We start from the raw sequence: 13148 nt of genomic DNA on the forward strand, positions 1-13148 counted from the left end.
TTTGTTTTTTTATAGTTAATTTCAAAAATCTTAAAAATAAAAGCCAATATTCCAAATTTATCTGGATCTTTATTCTGTTTATAACTTTCTTAGATCAAAATCTTAGTTTTTTTGTTGTTTATTTCAAATTCTTTAAAGTTTTTAAGTTTGTAATTTTTTTTGTTCAGAATTGAAAATAAACTCGCATGATGCGTTTTGAAGGTCTCTAATAGCTTTAAGACGGTTAATAGGCAATTTTTGAACATGATTAGAGGTGATGGTTTGTGAACTTAGAACTTAAAACTGGGGTCCCCAACCGGTGGGCTCTGATCCACTAGCGGGCCGTGAGAGGTTTGCAACCAGGCCATGGAAATGGCCGACAAATGCATCCTCACTTGCAAGCAGCAGGCGAGCAGGTGAGCTCCATTTAAGTGAGCAGCAGGCGCTTGTGCAAATGGAGCTGCGCGCAGTTGCCGGCCGTTTGTGCGGCACCATCACCTGTCCCCACCCCCGCCCGCAGAGCTGGAAACGTTGGGGAACTCTGCTTTAAAAAGCTCCCTTGAGGTTGCAAGCAAGACGTCTGATTCCATCATCTTCCAGAGTTCAAACTTACGCAAAACGTCTGCCCTGAAATTTCCTTCCAATCAGCAGCTGCCCTGAGCACATGTGGGCGATCTCTCACCCTCTCCTTTTCTGGAGAACTCCAAGGAACTGATCTACCTACCAGTTCCTTGGTCTTTGCCACGATTGTTGGCTCTGCATTTTCATTTCACCAAATCTCCCCTGGAAGTGGACAGACAAATTTTTTAACTTGCCAAAAAAACTTCCCTTGTTGGGCAGATAAGAACATAGCTTTGGACAGGCTCCCCCACGGCTACTACTTACATAGAGTTGAGAAGGCAGATAAGGGAATGGAAAATATGTTCCTGCAGTTGTAATTCATTTTAACTGTGCTTGAAGGCTGATATTCTAGGCAAAGTTTATTGAAGCACAGATAAAGCATAGTAGCTATTAACTATTCGTAACTTATTTTTTTTTACCCATTTTTCAAAACTGCGTTTAGAATTTACCTTTGTTGTTTTAAAAAATGAAGCTATCTTTACCTAACTTTAAATAGCGATACACTACACTACCCTTTTAGTTCAGTTTCAAAACAGCATCTTAAACTATTTAACTGAATATTTTGTAGCGTGGTGGAAATGATCGGCATTGGGCTATCCTCCTCCATATGTATTATGGAACAGCAGTTCAATTTCAGGTCTTTTAAGGAAAGCATATTTAGACTGTGAACATGCCTCTTGTTTTTTACAGCTAAGAAGAAGAACAAGAAGGGGAAGACCTTGACTCTGACGGATTTTCTGGCAGAGGATGGTGGTGGTGGTGGTGGTGGTGGCGGCGGCGGTGGCGGTGGTGGTACCACCTATATTCCAAAACCAATCAGCTGGGCAGATGAAACAGACGACCTGGAAGGAGATGGTAAGGAGGAAACGAACTCTCCTAACATTGTATAATAATGTTTTACTTCAATAGGCAAGGTTCTATCACTAAGAAATAGCCAGTTAATATTTTTGGCAAGGTTTAATCTCCTAGCTTCCCTGCTGGATTTTTTTTATTAGCGCTGTGAATAAGCAGCTATTAATGGTGTGGAAAACATTTCAAATCAAAAGGGGGGGAATTGTGTTGAGTTCAAAACAGCTGTTTTGAATTGTTTTGACACTTCTGGTAGTATTTTGAGCTTGAAATATTCTGAAACATTTTGTTTTCGGCTCAGAATAGCATGTTTCAAATAGGGAGTTTCCAATGGGAAACCATTTGTACCCCTCTAGTGACTAAATGAAGTGGAATAGATACCAAGAGTTTTTACATCCACAGAAATTGTTAATCTTAGTAGCTCAGACCTACATTCAAGAACAACTGTCAGATACTCAGTAGGCTGAGCTTTAAAGGTGGTTGGGAGCATTTCTGAAGCCAGCACTAGTGTGGAGGCAAGTTTGCGCCTTCCTTATATTTCAAACTAGCATGATAAACTCATATATGCAGTAGCAACATTTCCTAAGAAGTAAGGATTCTCTGAGAAATAACTCACTAATTTGCTCAGTAGAAAGAAAAACAATTTTTCCTATGCGTTCGGGCATTTTAATACATTCTTGCTGGCTAGTAAAAACGGGTGTTGTTGTTTTTTTAAAAAAAATAGCCATACCTTTGAATTTCACAAATAGTGGAGTCCTTGGTGCTCTCTGACTTTGATTGTTTGCTTGCAACCGTTTCGTTACCCAACTAAGTAATATCTTTGGTACTAGTAAGTGTGAGGGTTATTCCCTGTTTATATACAGTAGCTTGCCCCCGCCAGTGTTTGTAAGGATGCAACTTTTTCCCCTTGGGTAGTTCCTTGATTGTTTGTCTGTTGTTAACCCCCTTCTTATCTGGGTGTTGGTTGCTGGAGTGGATGTATTTTGGCTTGCCTTTTTAGTTTTTTATTGTCTCTCGAATGGTGTGTAAATGTAGTTTATCTCCATAGAACCATAGTGATAAACCAAGAAGAAAGCCACACCCTTGCCAAACCTGGCAGGGCAAGTTACTGTATCTGCAAGGAAACAGCCAAACCTCAGAGAGCAACAAGGACTCCAAAGTTCAACCCTGAGCAACATAATATTCTCTTCTGTTGGTTTCAGGAATAGTTTCCCCCCCCCTCACTTTATACTCATTATCCTTGTAACAGCAAATGTCTTAGATTCCTGTTGGTTTCATATAGTGTTTTTGATAAGAGGAATTTGGAGGAATTTTATTTGTAACGTAGTATAGAAAGACGCGGTGGCTCAGAGGGTTAGGACGCTGAGCTTGTCGATCAGAAGGTCGGCAGTTTGGTGGGTCGAATCCCGAGGGCCGCGTAGCAGAGTGAGCTCCTGTTACTCGTCCCAGCTTCTGCCAGCCTAGCAGTTCGAAAGCACGTAAAAATGCAAGTAGAAAAATAGGGACCACTACGGTGGGAAGGTAACAGCGTTCCGTGCGCCTTTGGCGTCTACTCATGCCGGCCACATGACCACGGAGACGTCCTCGGACAAGCGCTGGCTCTTCGGCTTTGAAACGGAGATGAGCACCGGCCCCTAGAGTCGGAAACGACTAGCACGCATGTGCGGGGGAACCTTTACCTTTAGAAATTGCCTGTGGTTTTGCACGTAACACTGTTATTGAAAGTAAACAAATATAGCTCTTGACAAGGTATTCATCCCTAGAAACATAATGGCGTTGCCACTTCAAATCAGCATAGTATTTATTTGTAAAGACTTTGGACTTGTTAATGTGCAAAAAATGTTTTCCTAGTTTCCACCACCTGGCATAGCAATGATGACGATGTGTATCGAGCCCCTCCAATTGACCGTTCCATCCTGCCTACTGCACCTCGGGCAGCTCGGGAGCCCAATATTGACAGAAGCCGTCTCCCAAAATCACCCCCCTACACTGCCTTTCTGGGAAATTTGCCCTATGATGTAACAGAAGAATCCATTAAGGATTTCTTCAGAGGACTTAATGTGAGTATAATAGGAGGTAACTTGAGTTTCCCTGCAGGCAACATGTTTATTTCTTCTTAGTGCTATGTGGAATAAGGTGGAAAAATATTCAATGAAATAGAGATGCTAGAAAATCTTAAAGAGCGGAGATTACCCTGTGCATAACAGCCCTGTGTACTCAAGTGTTGTCTAAGTGTCTCTACTCTGGGGAGTTTGCTTTTAGCAGAAACATTAAAAAGGCTACCATGATTATTTGTACTATCACAAAACTAGTGACTTCAGAGTATCTCTTCAGGTTTTTTTGCAAACACGTTTCAGTGTACAGGGGATACTTCCAAGAACCTGAAAAGGGAAAAAACCAAATCTGAACTTTTTTTAAATACATTTGTTCTTTTTAAGCCTAAAACATAGAAGTCCTAAATAAGAAATTTGAGATTGTACTCAAATCATTGTTTTGACTGTTCTGCAGTCTTGATATTTTTTTGGGGGGGGGATTGGAGTTTATACCTGATATGAGTGATCTAGTCAAACTTTGGACGGAATTATCCACCCATCTAGATTTGGATTGAAGAGCATAGAGCTGAAAAGAGGCAACAGACAGCTTTTTCTATGAACAGCTGCTTCCTGGGCTCACAGGAGCAGTTATTTTCATAGTACTGGCAGTTCTCTTGTGGCATACCGTTGGGGAATTGCCTCTCTAATCACTCTGCACTTACCATGAGTTCACAGATCACAACAGTAATAACCTTTTGTTTAGAAATGCTGGCCAGGACAGGCTGATGAAGCTGCCTTTAAAGTGTTAAATGTCTTTTCAGTACTCATGGATCTGCTATGGCTATCTTAAAATAATTTTTACAGGAAAAATTGTGTCATTCCAAAAGCTGATGAAACCTCTTCCTTGCTGTAACTTTGCAAATCCTAGGCTATTTTCCAAATTGCTACAAATTTAAATATTTGTCTTGTCCAGAATTTGTTTGTCCAAATTCTGATAATTGGAACAACAAAAAAAGAGGGGCAATATATTGATTCTGGGATAATGTAACTCAGTTCTGTCTTAATAAGTGACTTGACTTAAAGAATGAAATTTAGTATTTGCATCCATTATTGTCTTTCTTTCAAGTGGTTCACTCTGCCTGTTACCAGTAAACCAATGTTTTTTTTTTAGTTTTTTAATTGATTGCAATTTTTGTAGTAATTTATTAAACTCTCAACAACTCTAGGCAGCTCACAACAAAGACGTTATAGTAAAACCCATTTGAGATAAAAGATGGCAAGCACATTGAAGCAAGGAGGTCCTACTGTCCCTCATCCTCACTCTCATTTTTCATGGCTCTTCTAAACCACGGCAGAGTTGGGGAGCCACAAATCATTTTTAACTGCACTTTTTTCAATTATGACTTGAACTGTAATGCTATCATTATATTACTTTTATATGCAGTGACTACTGAATTTTTTCCCCCTTCGTATTTAGCTGCAGATAAGTGCTGTTCGTTTGCCCCGAGAGCCTACTAACCCAGAAAGGTTGAAAGGATTTGGATATGCTGAGTTTGAAGATATAGACTCCTTGCTCCGTGCCTTGAGCTTCAATGAAGAGGTGGGTTGAAACTTGTCAAACGCAAGCAAAGTCTCTAACCCAGCTCTTGGCATTTTACCATCCATGACTGCTAAGAACGATCCAAAGAGATAAACCATGAAATCTTCACTTCAGTAGTGGGTACAGTTTTAAAGAAAAGACTTCGTTTTGAAGACATAATTCAGTTTATATTCACAGGGAAAGAACTCAGATCAAAAAGATAACCAATTATATAAGATCCAGGTGTCCCCCTCAAGTATTTTAAACTAAATGGAATATATGAAGGCATTTTTCTGTCTGCGTCTTGTCGTCACTAGGAGTTGAAAATGATTCGAGAGCCCCAAATCAATCAGTTAATCATATGAAGACATATAAATCTTTTTTTCTCTTCCTTTTTAGGGTCCATGTATGATAGTAAAATTAGCCATACATGATGTCTTTTATGTTTACTTTTATTCTGGGCTGATTATAATTGGTCTTATCGATCTAATGAGTTTATGTTAGGGCTTTATAGTTTGGGGTTGCTCTTTATTTTCTAGTTGTTTGAGGCAGGATGTATAGCTGCTTACATACATATATGCATATATATATATATATAGGACTGACAGACACATTACTTGTAAGCCTTGTTCTTTGATAGTAAACTGTTTAGCCTTCAAATACACGTAAGTTGTATTTGTATGGAACAGAGAAAGAATCAGAATAAAGTTAGACACATTTTATGGTCCTCATGGAATATCTCAAGGCCCTTTTAGATTATTAGGTTTCCTCTGTCCAGGATGTGACTTAGAGCTTTGACATAAAATCTGACCATTTCAATTCATATCTGACCATTTCAATTCTATATAATCTAATTTACCTTTCTGAAAAGGATGCCATCCAATCTATTTTTAGTTTAAAGTAACTTGATAGCCTAACATTTTGGGAACCTCAGATTCCAAGAGAGAATATATGCTAATTTTAATTCGATGCATCTCCTATTTATTTTTTTTAATTTTATTTTAATCCCATTTATATCCCGCCCTTCTCCGAAGACTCAGGGCGGCTTACAAGCTTAGCAGTAGCCTTCATTCTATGTATATGCCTGCTTATTAGGGCTTTCATACACCCCCCCCCAAGCGGCATTATTACAAAGTCAGCTTAATTGCCCCCAACAATCTCTGAAGATCCTGAATATAGCTGCATCAGTGAAAATCTATAATTATAATTTCAGTATTCAGAAAGATAGGCATGCTGTTTATTGCAGAAAAACAATGAAATGTCATGGGTCACCTTGAATATTGTGGATTAAAAATAATAAAATGAATGTATTCTTAAGGTGATACACAATTGTGTTTTTTGTAATCAAATGTGTGAGCATTAATGGGTAGTATTTACACGACTTTGTCAACATTTAGAGCTGTTGGAACTCAGATTGCCTAAAATTACAACATAACAGTGTGTTTGATCCAAGCCATCGTAGTTTGCAGTCCGCGTCACACAAATTAGCATGATGTATGAATGAAATGGTTGACTAAATCATAGCTAAAACCAAGTGTGGCTGAGCGTAATGTATAAACCCAGCCACTAAGTAATTCCATTTGGATAAGCTAAATATAATTTCATATTTGAACGTAACAACTATTTTGTTGCATATCTAGTGTCTAGGGAACAGGAGAATACGAGTGGATGTTGCTGATCAAGCTCAGGATAAAGGTAAGCATTGGGGTTCAGTAAGTGGAGACTTACAGACATTCAGATATATTCAGCTGGTATGGAAATGTATTCTGGAAATTGGACGAGTTTTGCTTATCCCTTCTTACAGTAAGCTACTTTTTCTATTCGCCCTCTTGATACCGAAGTTCAGCCCTCCTTTGTCTCTGTCTGTCCATCTAATTTATATGGCTTCCCATTTCACACAAAGTGACTCTGGGCACTGTAGAATAACAAGTTACAAGTTTTGCTTTCTGTGTCCAAGAAATGCCTCTCGGGCCCTATGTCAGGGACTAGAGGAGTCCTGTTTTTTAGAACTACCAATAAACCAACTCAGCAGGGTTTTTTTTCCCCCGTTACTGTTCACATTAAGTTATTTTGTCATGCCGTGCCCAACTGTATTGTTCTAGCACTGGGATTATTAGATTCTGCTTCCATTGTTCCTCCTTTTACAATGGCTGAAAGAAGACCTGCACACACGTTTGTCCAAAATAATTCTTTGTCGCAACAGTATTGAACAGCAGGCTTCAGTTTGAATGCCATGCATGCATCTGCTCTGATTAAGAGGACTTGTAATTTCCCCAATGAAACTGGACGAATTGTATGCGCTATTTAAACGTTGTGGGTCATTTTGCCTTCTTCCTGCAGATCGGGATGATCGCTCTTTTGGCCGAGATCGTGATCGTAACCGGGATTCAGAAAGATTTGAGACTGACTGGAGGGCACGTCCTGCTACAGATAACTTTGATGAATATGCCCCTCGCAGAAGCGAGGATAGCTTTGGAGACAGTGAGTTCTTGCACCGTTGTAATTTCCTGCGAAAATCTGAAACAGATATTGTTGCTCTGAGCTGTTGGCAGATACTGCTAAGTTTGTGAAGCCGCCCTGAGTCTTCGGAGAAGGGCGGGATATAAATGGAATTAAAATTAAAAAAAATTAAAATTAAATATTACTAGGCTACCGACTGTTAGATGGTTTTCATAAGGACGTAAGCAGAGCCCTGCTGGATTGGTCCTATCTAGTTCGATCTGTTTTTACAGTGGCCAACCAACTGCAGGAGGAAGCCAACTAATCCCTATCAGATGTCCTTCTGTAGCAATCACACACCTTTAATCATTTTTAAGTTTTAATAGCATTTATTTGATCCATATGCCGCTACATTCTGCAACTTTTCACAGGTCACCACAATTAGAACACGCAGCAAAAGGTTCGTAAAATTTTAGGTGAAAATTGATTTAAATTAAAATTGCACCACACATCCCCGATGATGTCACAATTCAAAGCCAGAATAACTTAGTCTTAACTAACTTCTGGAAGGCTATTAATTTGGATGCAGTCTCAGTTCCCAGGAGAGCCCATTCCAGAGGACCGAGGCCACCGCAGAAAGGCAGCATCTCCAGACCATAACCTGCTTCGCTTCCCAGAAATAAAGCAGTTTTTACAGTTTGCTCTAGGAGAGGCTGATAATAATGAGGAGGCTAGAAATAATACCAAAAGGTCAATTAAATTACAGTTACGGTTACAGTAACACTAGGCTCAAGGGCTCAGGATTCATATCCATTTCCTACCCAAGGTTGTCCGGAAAAGCCACATGTTAATAGTCTTTCTAAAGCTTCCCAGATATGGATCAATCTAATTTTAGGAGGTACGCTGTTCCAAAGAGGAGGGAGTGCTGCTAAGAAAGCTCGTTTCCAAAGCTGTAGGAAGATGACGACCTTGAAGAAAAGAGCCCCGTGAATACACCTTGTTGGTTTGTTTTATTTGTATCCCACCTTTATTGTTTTTACAAATAACTCAGGGCAGCAAACATACCCAGCACATCTTCCTCCGGCTATTTTCCCCACAACAACCACAACCCTGTGAGATGAGTTGGGCTGAGAGAGAATGACTGGCCCAAGGTCACACAGCTGCCTTTCATAGCTAAGGTGGGACTTGAACTCACCGTCTCCTGCTTTCTATTTCTGGTGCTTTCCGCCACTAGACCAAACTGGCTCTCAGCTGTTAGATCTTGTTGGATAGGCAGAAGCCATTAGAGCAGGGGTGTCAAACATGACGTCACGAGTTTGACATGTCTGCATTAGAGGCAGTTCTGTAGTTATTCAGGTCCTGAGTTATGAAAGCCTCTGAAGTGACAACAAGCATCATAAGTTCTACCTAGGGGGAAAAAAACTAGCAAGTGCAGAGCATAACATAGGAGAACCTTGAAGCTTTTGACACAGCTCAGGCTGTTGACTTAGATCAGACATGTCAAACACAAGGCCCGGGGAACGGATCCGGCCCGCGAAGTGGTTTCATGCGGCCCGCGAAGCCATCCTGGAAACAGTGAGGGAACGGCCCCCACTGCCTTGGCCCTGGCCCAGAGACCCTCCTTCTGCCAGAGACCCTCAGATCTGTCCCACTCCTGCCCAGGCCCCCATAGGCACCCTTGATGCGAATGATGTAGAGCTGGCCACGCCCACCCAGGCCACACCCACCCGGCCCCTTGAGGGCAACCGCAATGCTGATGCAGCCCTCAATGAAATTGAGTTTGACACCCCTGACTTAGATGCAGCTGGAGCTTCCAGGTGATTTTCAAAGACAGGATTCCAGCTAAAAGGCAGAATCTCTCAATCTAGAAGACATTGTAATTAGCTTGCCAGATGTAACTGCAGAGGCTCTCCTGGTCATAGTAACCATTTATAGGTTGAGCAAGAGCTGTGAGGAAAGGATCCGTATCCCTAGTATTGGAAGGCTTGCATATTCCCAACTACAGTACATAAACGTTGATAGCTGGAATATTAACCACAAGCTGCTTCCATCTGTTGGTCATTATGCTTCCATTAGTGACAGGAGCACAAGTTTTGGTTCTGTTTCAGCTATTTTGATTGGTCTGGTTCTGCAAATGTAGTACAAATTCAGCTGTAAATTCTGTAGTGTTCTTCTGTTAAATGTTTTCGGATAACTAGTTTAACCCGGATAAGGCAGCTAAATGAAGCCATGCAGCGTCTCTTTTGCATAAGAGGAGCAGATTTAGTAACGCTCAAGCGCCACTAACTTTCCTCTTTTTTGCCTGAACAGCCTTCCTAACTTCTCCATTGTTTTCCTTGAAGCAGGGTCCTCTAGAAAACAATAATTTGTGCTCTAGACATAGTTTAAAATGCTACATTCATCCCTTACAGCCATAAATGACGCAAATTGAAAAAATGTCTCGAAGACCCTGTATGAGTATTTTAGAAAATGAAGATACTAGGCCAGGGGTAGGCAACCTCGGCTCTTTTATGACTCATGGACTTCAACTCCCAGAATTCCTGAGTCAGCAGAGCTGACTCAGGAATTCTGGGAGTTGAAGTCCATGAGTCATAAAAGAGCCGAGGTTGCCTACCCCTGTACTAGGTGATGATTATAAGGCAACAAAGTTTGCCAATTTCCTCCCAGAAGAAGCAAGAAAAGTGATAGGAAGTATTGAGGGAGGCTAACTTAACAGCAGCCTTGTTTAGCATCATTTGAAGTCACCAACAGCACTGAAAAAGCAACTTTACAACTGGTCCCTGCATTTGCCAGTAGTAACTGGCCGTAGTCACGTGATGCTTCATAGTGGAGAAACCAACAGTAAAACTGCAGATTGCAGTCATGCGATACCTTGCTTAATAACCATGTTGCTTAGCAATAGAATTGCCAGTCCTAAACAAGGATAGCAATAGCACTTAAGACTTATATGCCGCTTCACAGTCGTTTACAGCCCTCTCTTGAGTGGTTTACAGAGCCAGCCTATTGCTCCCCTAACAATCTGGGTCCTCATTTTACTGACCTCGGAAGGATGGAAGGCTGAGTCAACCTTGAGCCGGTCAGGATGGAAGGAATCAAACTCCTGGCGGTGTGAGCAGAGTTAGCCTGCAGTCCTGCATTGTAACCATGCCAGCACGACGGCTCTTATGTTGGATATGATGGCCAGCAGTTTCCTTTCTAGTGACTGTTTTGTCGTGCCCTCCAAAGTAACCATTTTGCAAGAGTACCCGTAAATATGTACTTAGGTTTCCAAATACATCCAGCTGCACAACAAGTTTGAGGAAGTCCGATATACACCGTAATACAGACAATCCTTGACTTAACGATGGCAGTTGGGATTGAAATTTTCATCGTAAAGCAATCTCCTAAAGCACGGGACTGCATCACTTAGCATGGCAATCCTGACCGCCACGCCCCCCCCCTTTGTTGCCATCGTTAATCATGTCCCACAAGTTGCTAACCGATGACTCATCTGGATCCAGTGCACTCCTGGCTTGATCCCTCTTAGTCCCGAGCCCCTCTTCTTCCACAAGGGAGAGATTGCCTGTATTCCATCTTCCCTCCTACTGCCCTTCACCCTGCCTTGTGGGGCAGTAAAGAGCCCCAGAACTGTGTAGCTTGGGGTCTTCTTGGCATCCCCCAGCTTGAGCTGCTCCAAGAAGCCCCTGAGCTCTAGCGTTCAGTCGCCCCAGCCCAGCCCCACAATGCAAACCTGCAGCTGCCCAGCCCAGCAGGGCAAGAGCCACAGCCATCCCAGGAAGACCTAGCTGCCCCAGCCAAGCAACAGCGCGGTGCAAAGCTGCAGCCGCCCCAGCTCATCAGCTTAGCGAGGCAGCTGCTGGCCACGTGGTGCTTCCTTCCCAATGGGCTCTTGAGGGAACCCACTGCAGGCGATCCCAGAAGGGAGGGCCTCACGCAACCAGCCCCTGTCTCACGGAAGGGCCAGGCTAGGCACGCCTGATCAGAACGTGCCCGGCAAGAAGGCGGGGAAGGTTAGATGGGGGCAGCTGAATGAAGGGGGCCAAAAAGGCAGAGATTGGGGGTGGGGTTGGGGAGGTGGGTAGGGGAGTTGAAGCACTCCTGTGGTTGTAAATGCAGGGAGACTGCCAAGTGTCTGGATTTTTATCGTGCGGTTGTGGGGAGCCGGGTGCAAGTACCGTGCGTTCAGTCCCACCGTAATTTCGAACAGTCACTGAATCGTAACTTTCACAACTGTGTCTGCGTAACTCAAGGACTAACTTGGATGTAGCATGTAGGAGCCAGTTTAGTCTAGCGGTTAAGGCACCAGGTTAGAAAATAGGAGACCGTGAGTTCAAGTCCCACCTTAGTCAGGAAAGCCAGCCGGCTGGGTGACTTTGGACCAGTCACAACACTTAGCCCAACCCCCACCTCACAAGGTTGTTGTGGTGAGGAAAATAAAATGAGGAAGGTATATTGAATGTGTTCACTACCTTGAGTTATTTGTAAAAATAATAAAGGCGGATAAAAGAAATAAGCATGTAAAAGCAATATAGAAAAGCTAAATAATACAATTTAGTGGGCCTGATCAAGACTGGTTTGTATACTATGTCCAGCAATTAAAAGCGTGGTGAGAGGCTACCTCTTAATTTGAATTCTTTTTTCCAAGGTATCTAATAAAGTTTAATCATTTTATGGAAGCAATTCACCATATGTCTTTGGTATATAGGCAGTGTTTTCAAATGCAAGTGCTTTCTCACCGGACATAATAAAAGAGTATTCGTTTTTCATGGAAATGCTGTAAGATTACAAAAAATCAGCCGTTGAGCTTCCAATCTCACAAAGTTTATGAAAATGGCAAAGTAAAATCCCTTTCGTCAAACTCTTGCATTAATTCTAATCATGCTGCTTTTACTTAAGCATTTTAATTATAGTTTATGATGCTTTACATTTTGAATTGCTATAAGTTGCCTTGAGCGTATTGTACAAACACGAAGCTGGGGTAGAAATTGAACGCATAAGAAAGCAATCCTTGATAGAGCCCGAAGCCTGCCTGCCTCATTATGTGGGATGCTTTTAGGAAAAATGGCTCAAGAGTTTTCTTTTGCGTAAAATTAAATAAGTTTTCTTTTCTCTATTAGGGTATCGGGATCGGGATCGCTATGATTCAGACCGGTACCGTGATGGTCCCCGACGGGAAATGGATCGCTTTGGAGGCCGAGACCGCTACGATGACCGTAGAGACTATGACAGGGGAGGTACTGTAGCTGGCTGGTTTCATTCTGGGGTTGGCGCTTAGATGTTACGTAGGCAACTTGATTTTCATACAACCGTATCTCTGTAGCTTTTGCATTCTTGTATCCTCCTGCATTACCTTTAGCACAAAATAGTCCAGATTTCTCCTAATTCATCATAGGGGACTTTAGAGGCATTTCCGCCTTGAAAGGAAATATAATCGGAGTTCAGATGTGAGATGCAGAGAACTGTTAAGGAGAAAATGTGAGCACGGAAGCTCAGAAGCAATCATTTGAAAAGAAAAAAAACATGTTTGCAAATATTTCCCACTGTACACGTTGCGTCTTAACTTGTTCCTGCACAATAGCATCTTGTCACACACACTCATCTGTTGTTCTGTTGGTTAGGGATATATAAGATTTAAAAGTAAATAAGAG

The 13148-nt window shown here is 42.0% G+C and overlaps 1 protein-coding gene across 1 annotated transcript in view; it reads left to right on the forward strand.

Annotated features, from left to right (window-relative positions):
- EIF4B (eukaryotic translation initiation factor 4B) overlaps positions 1-13148 on the forward strand; it is a 35638-nt gene that overhangs the window by 9111 nt on the left and 13379 nt on the right. Inside the window, exons 2-7 of the mRNA XM_083356714.1 lie at positions 1291-1455; positions 3301-3509; positions 4960-5082; positions 6702-6756; positions 7402-7542; positions 12618-12734. Of these exons, the coding sequence (XP_083212840.1) occupies positions 1291-1455; positions 3301-3509; positions 4960-5082; positions 6702-6756; positions 7402-7542; positions 12618-12734 (810 nt within the window). The remainder of the gene's footprint in view (positions 1-1290; positions 1456-3300; positions 3510-4959; positions 5083-6701; positions 6757-7401; positions 7543-12617; positions 12735-13148) is intronic.

This window comes from Vipera ursinii (genome assembly GCF_947247035.1).
Source record: "Vipera ursinii genome assembly, chromosome: 2".
Classification (NCBI taxonomy): Eukaryota; Metazoa; Chordata; class Lepidosauria; order Squamata; family Viperidae; genus Vipera; species Vipera ursinii.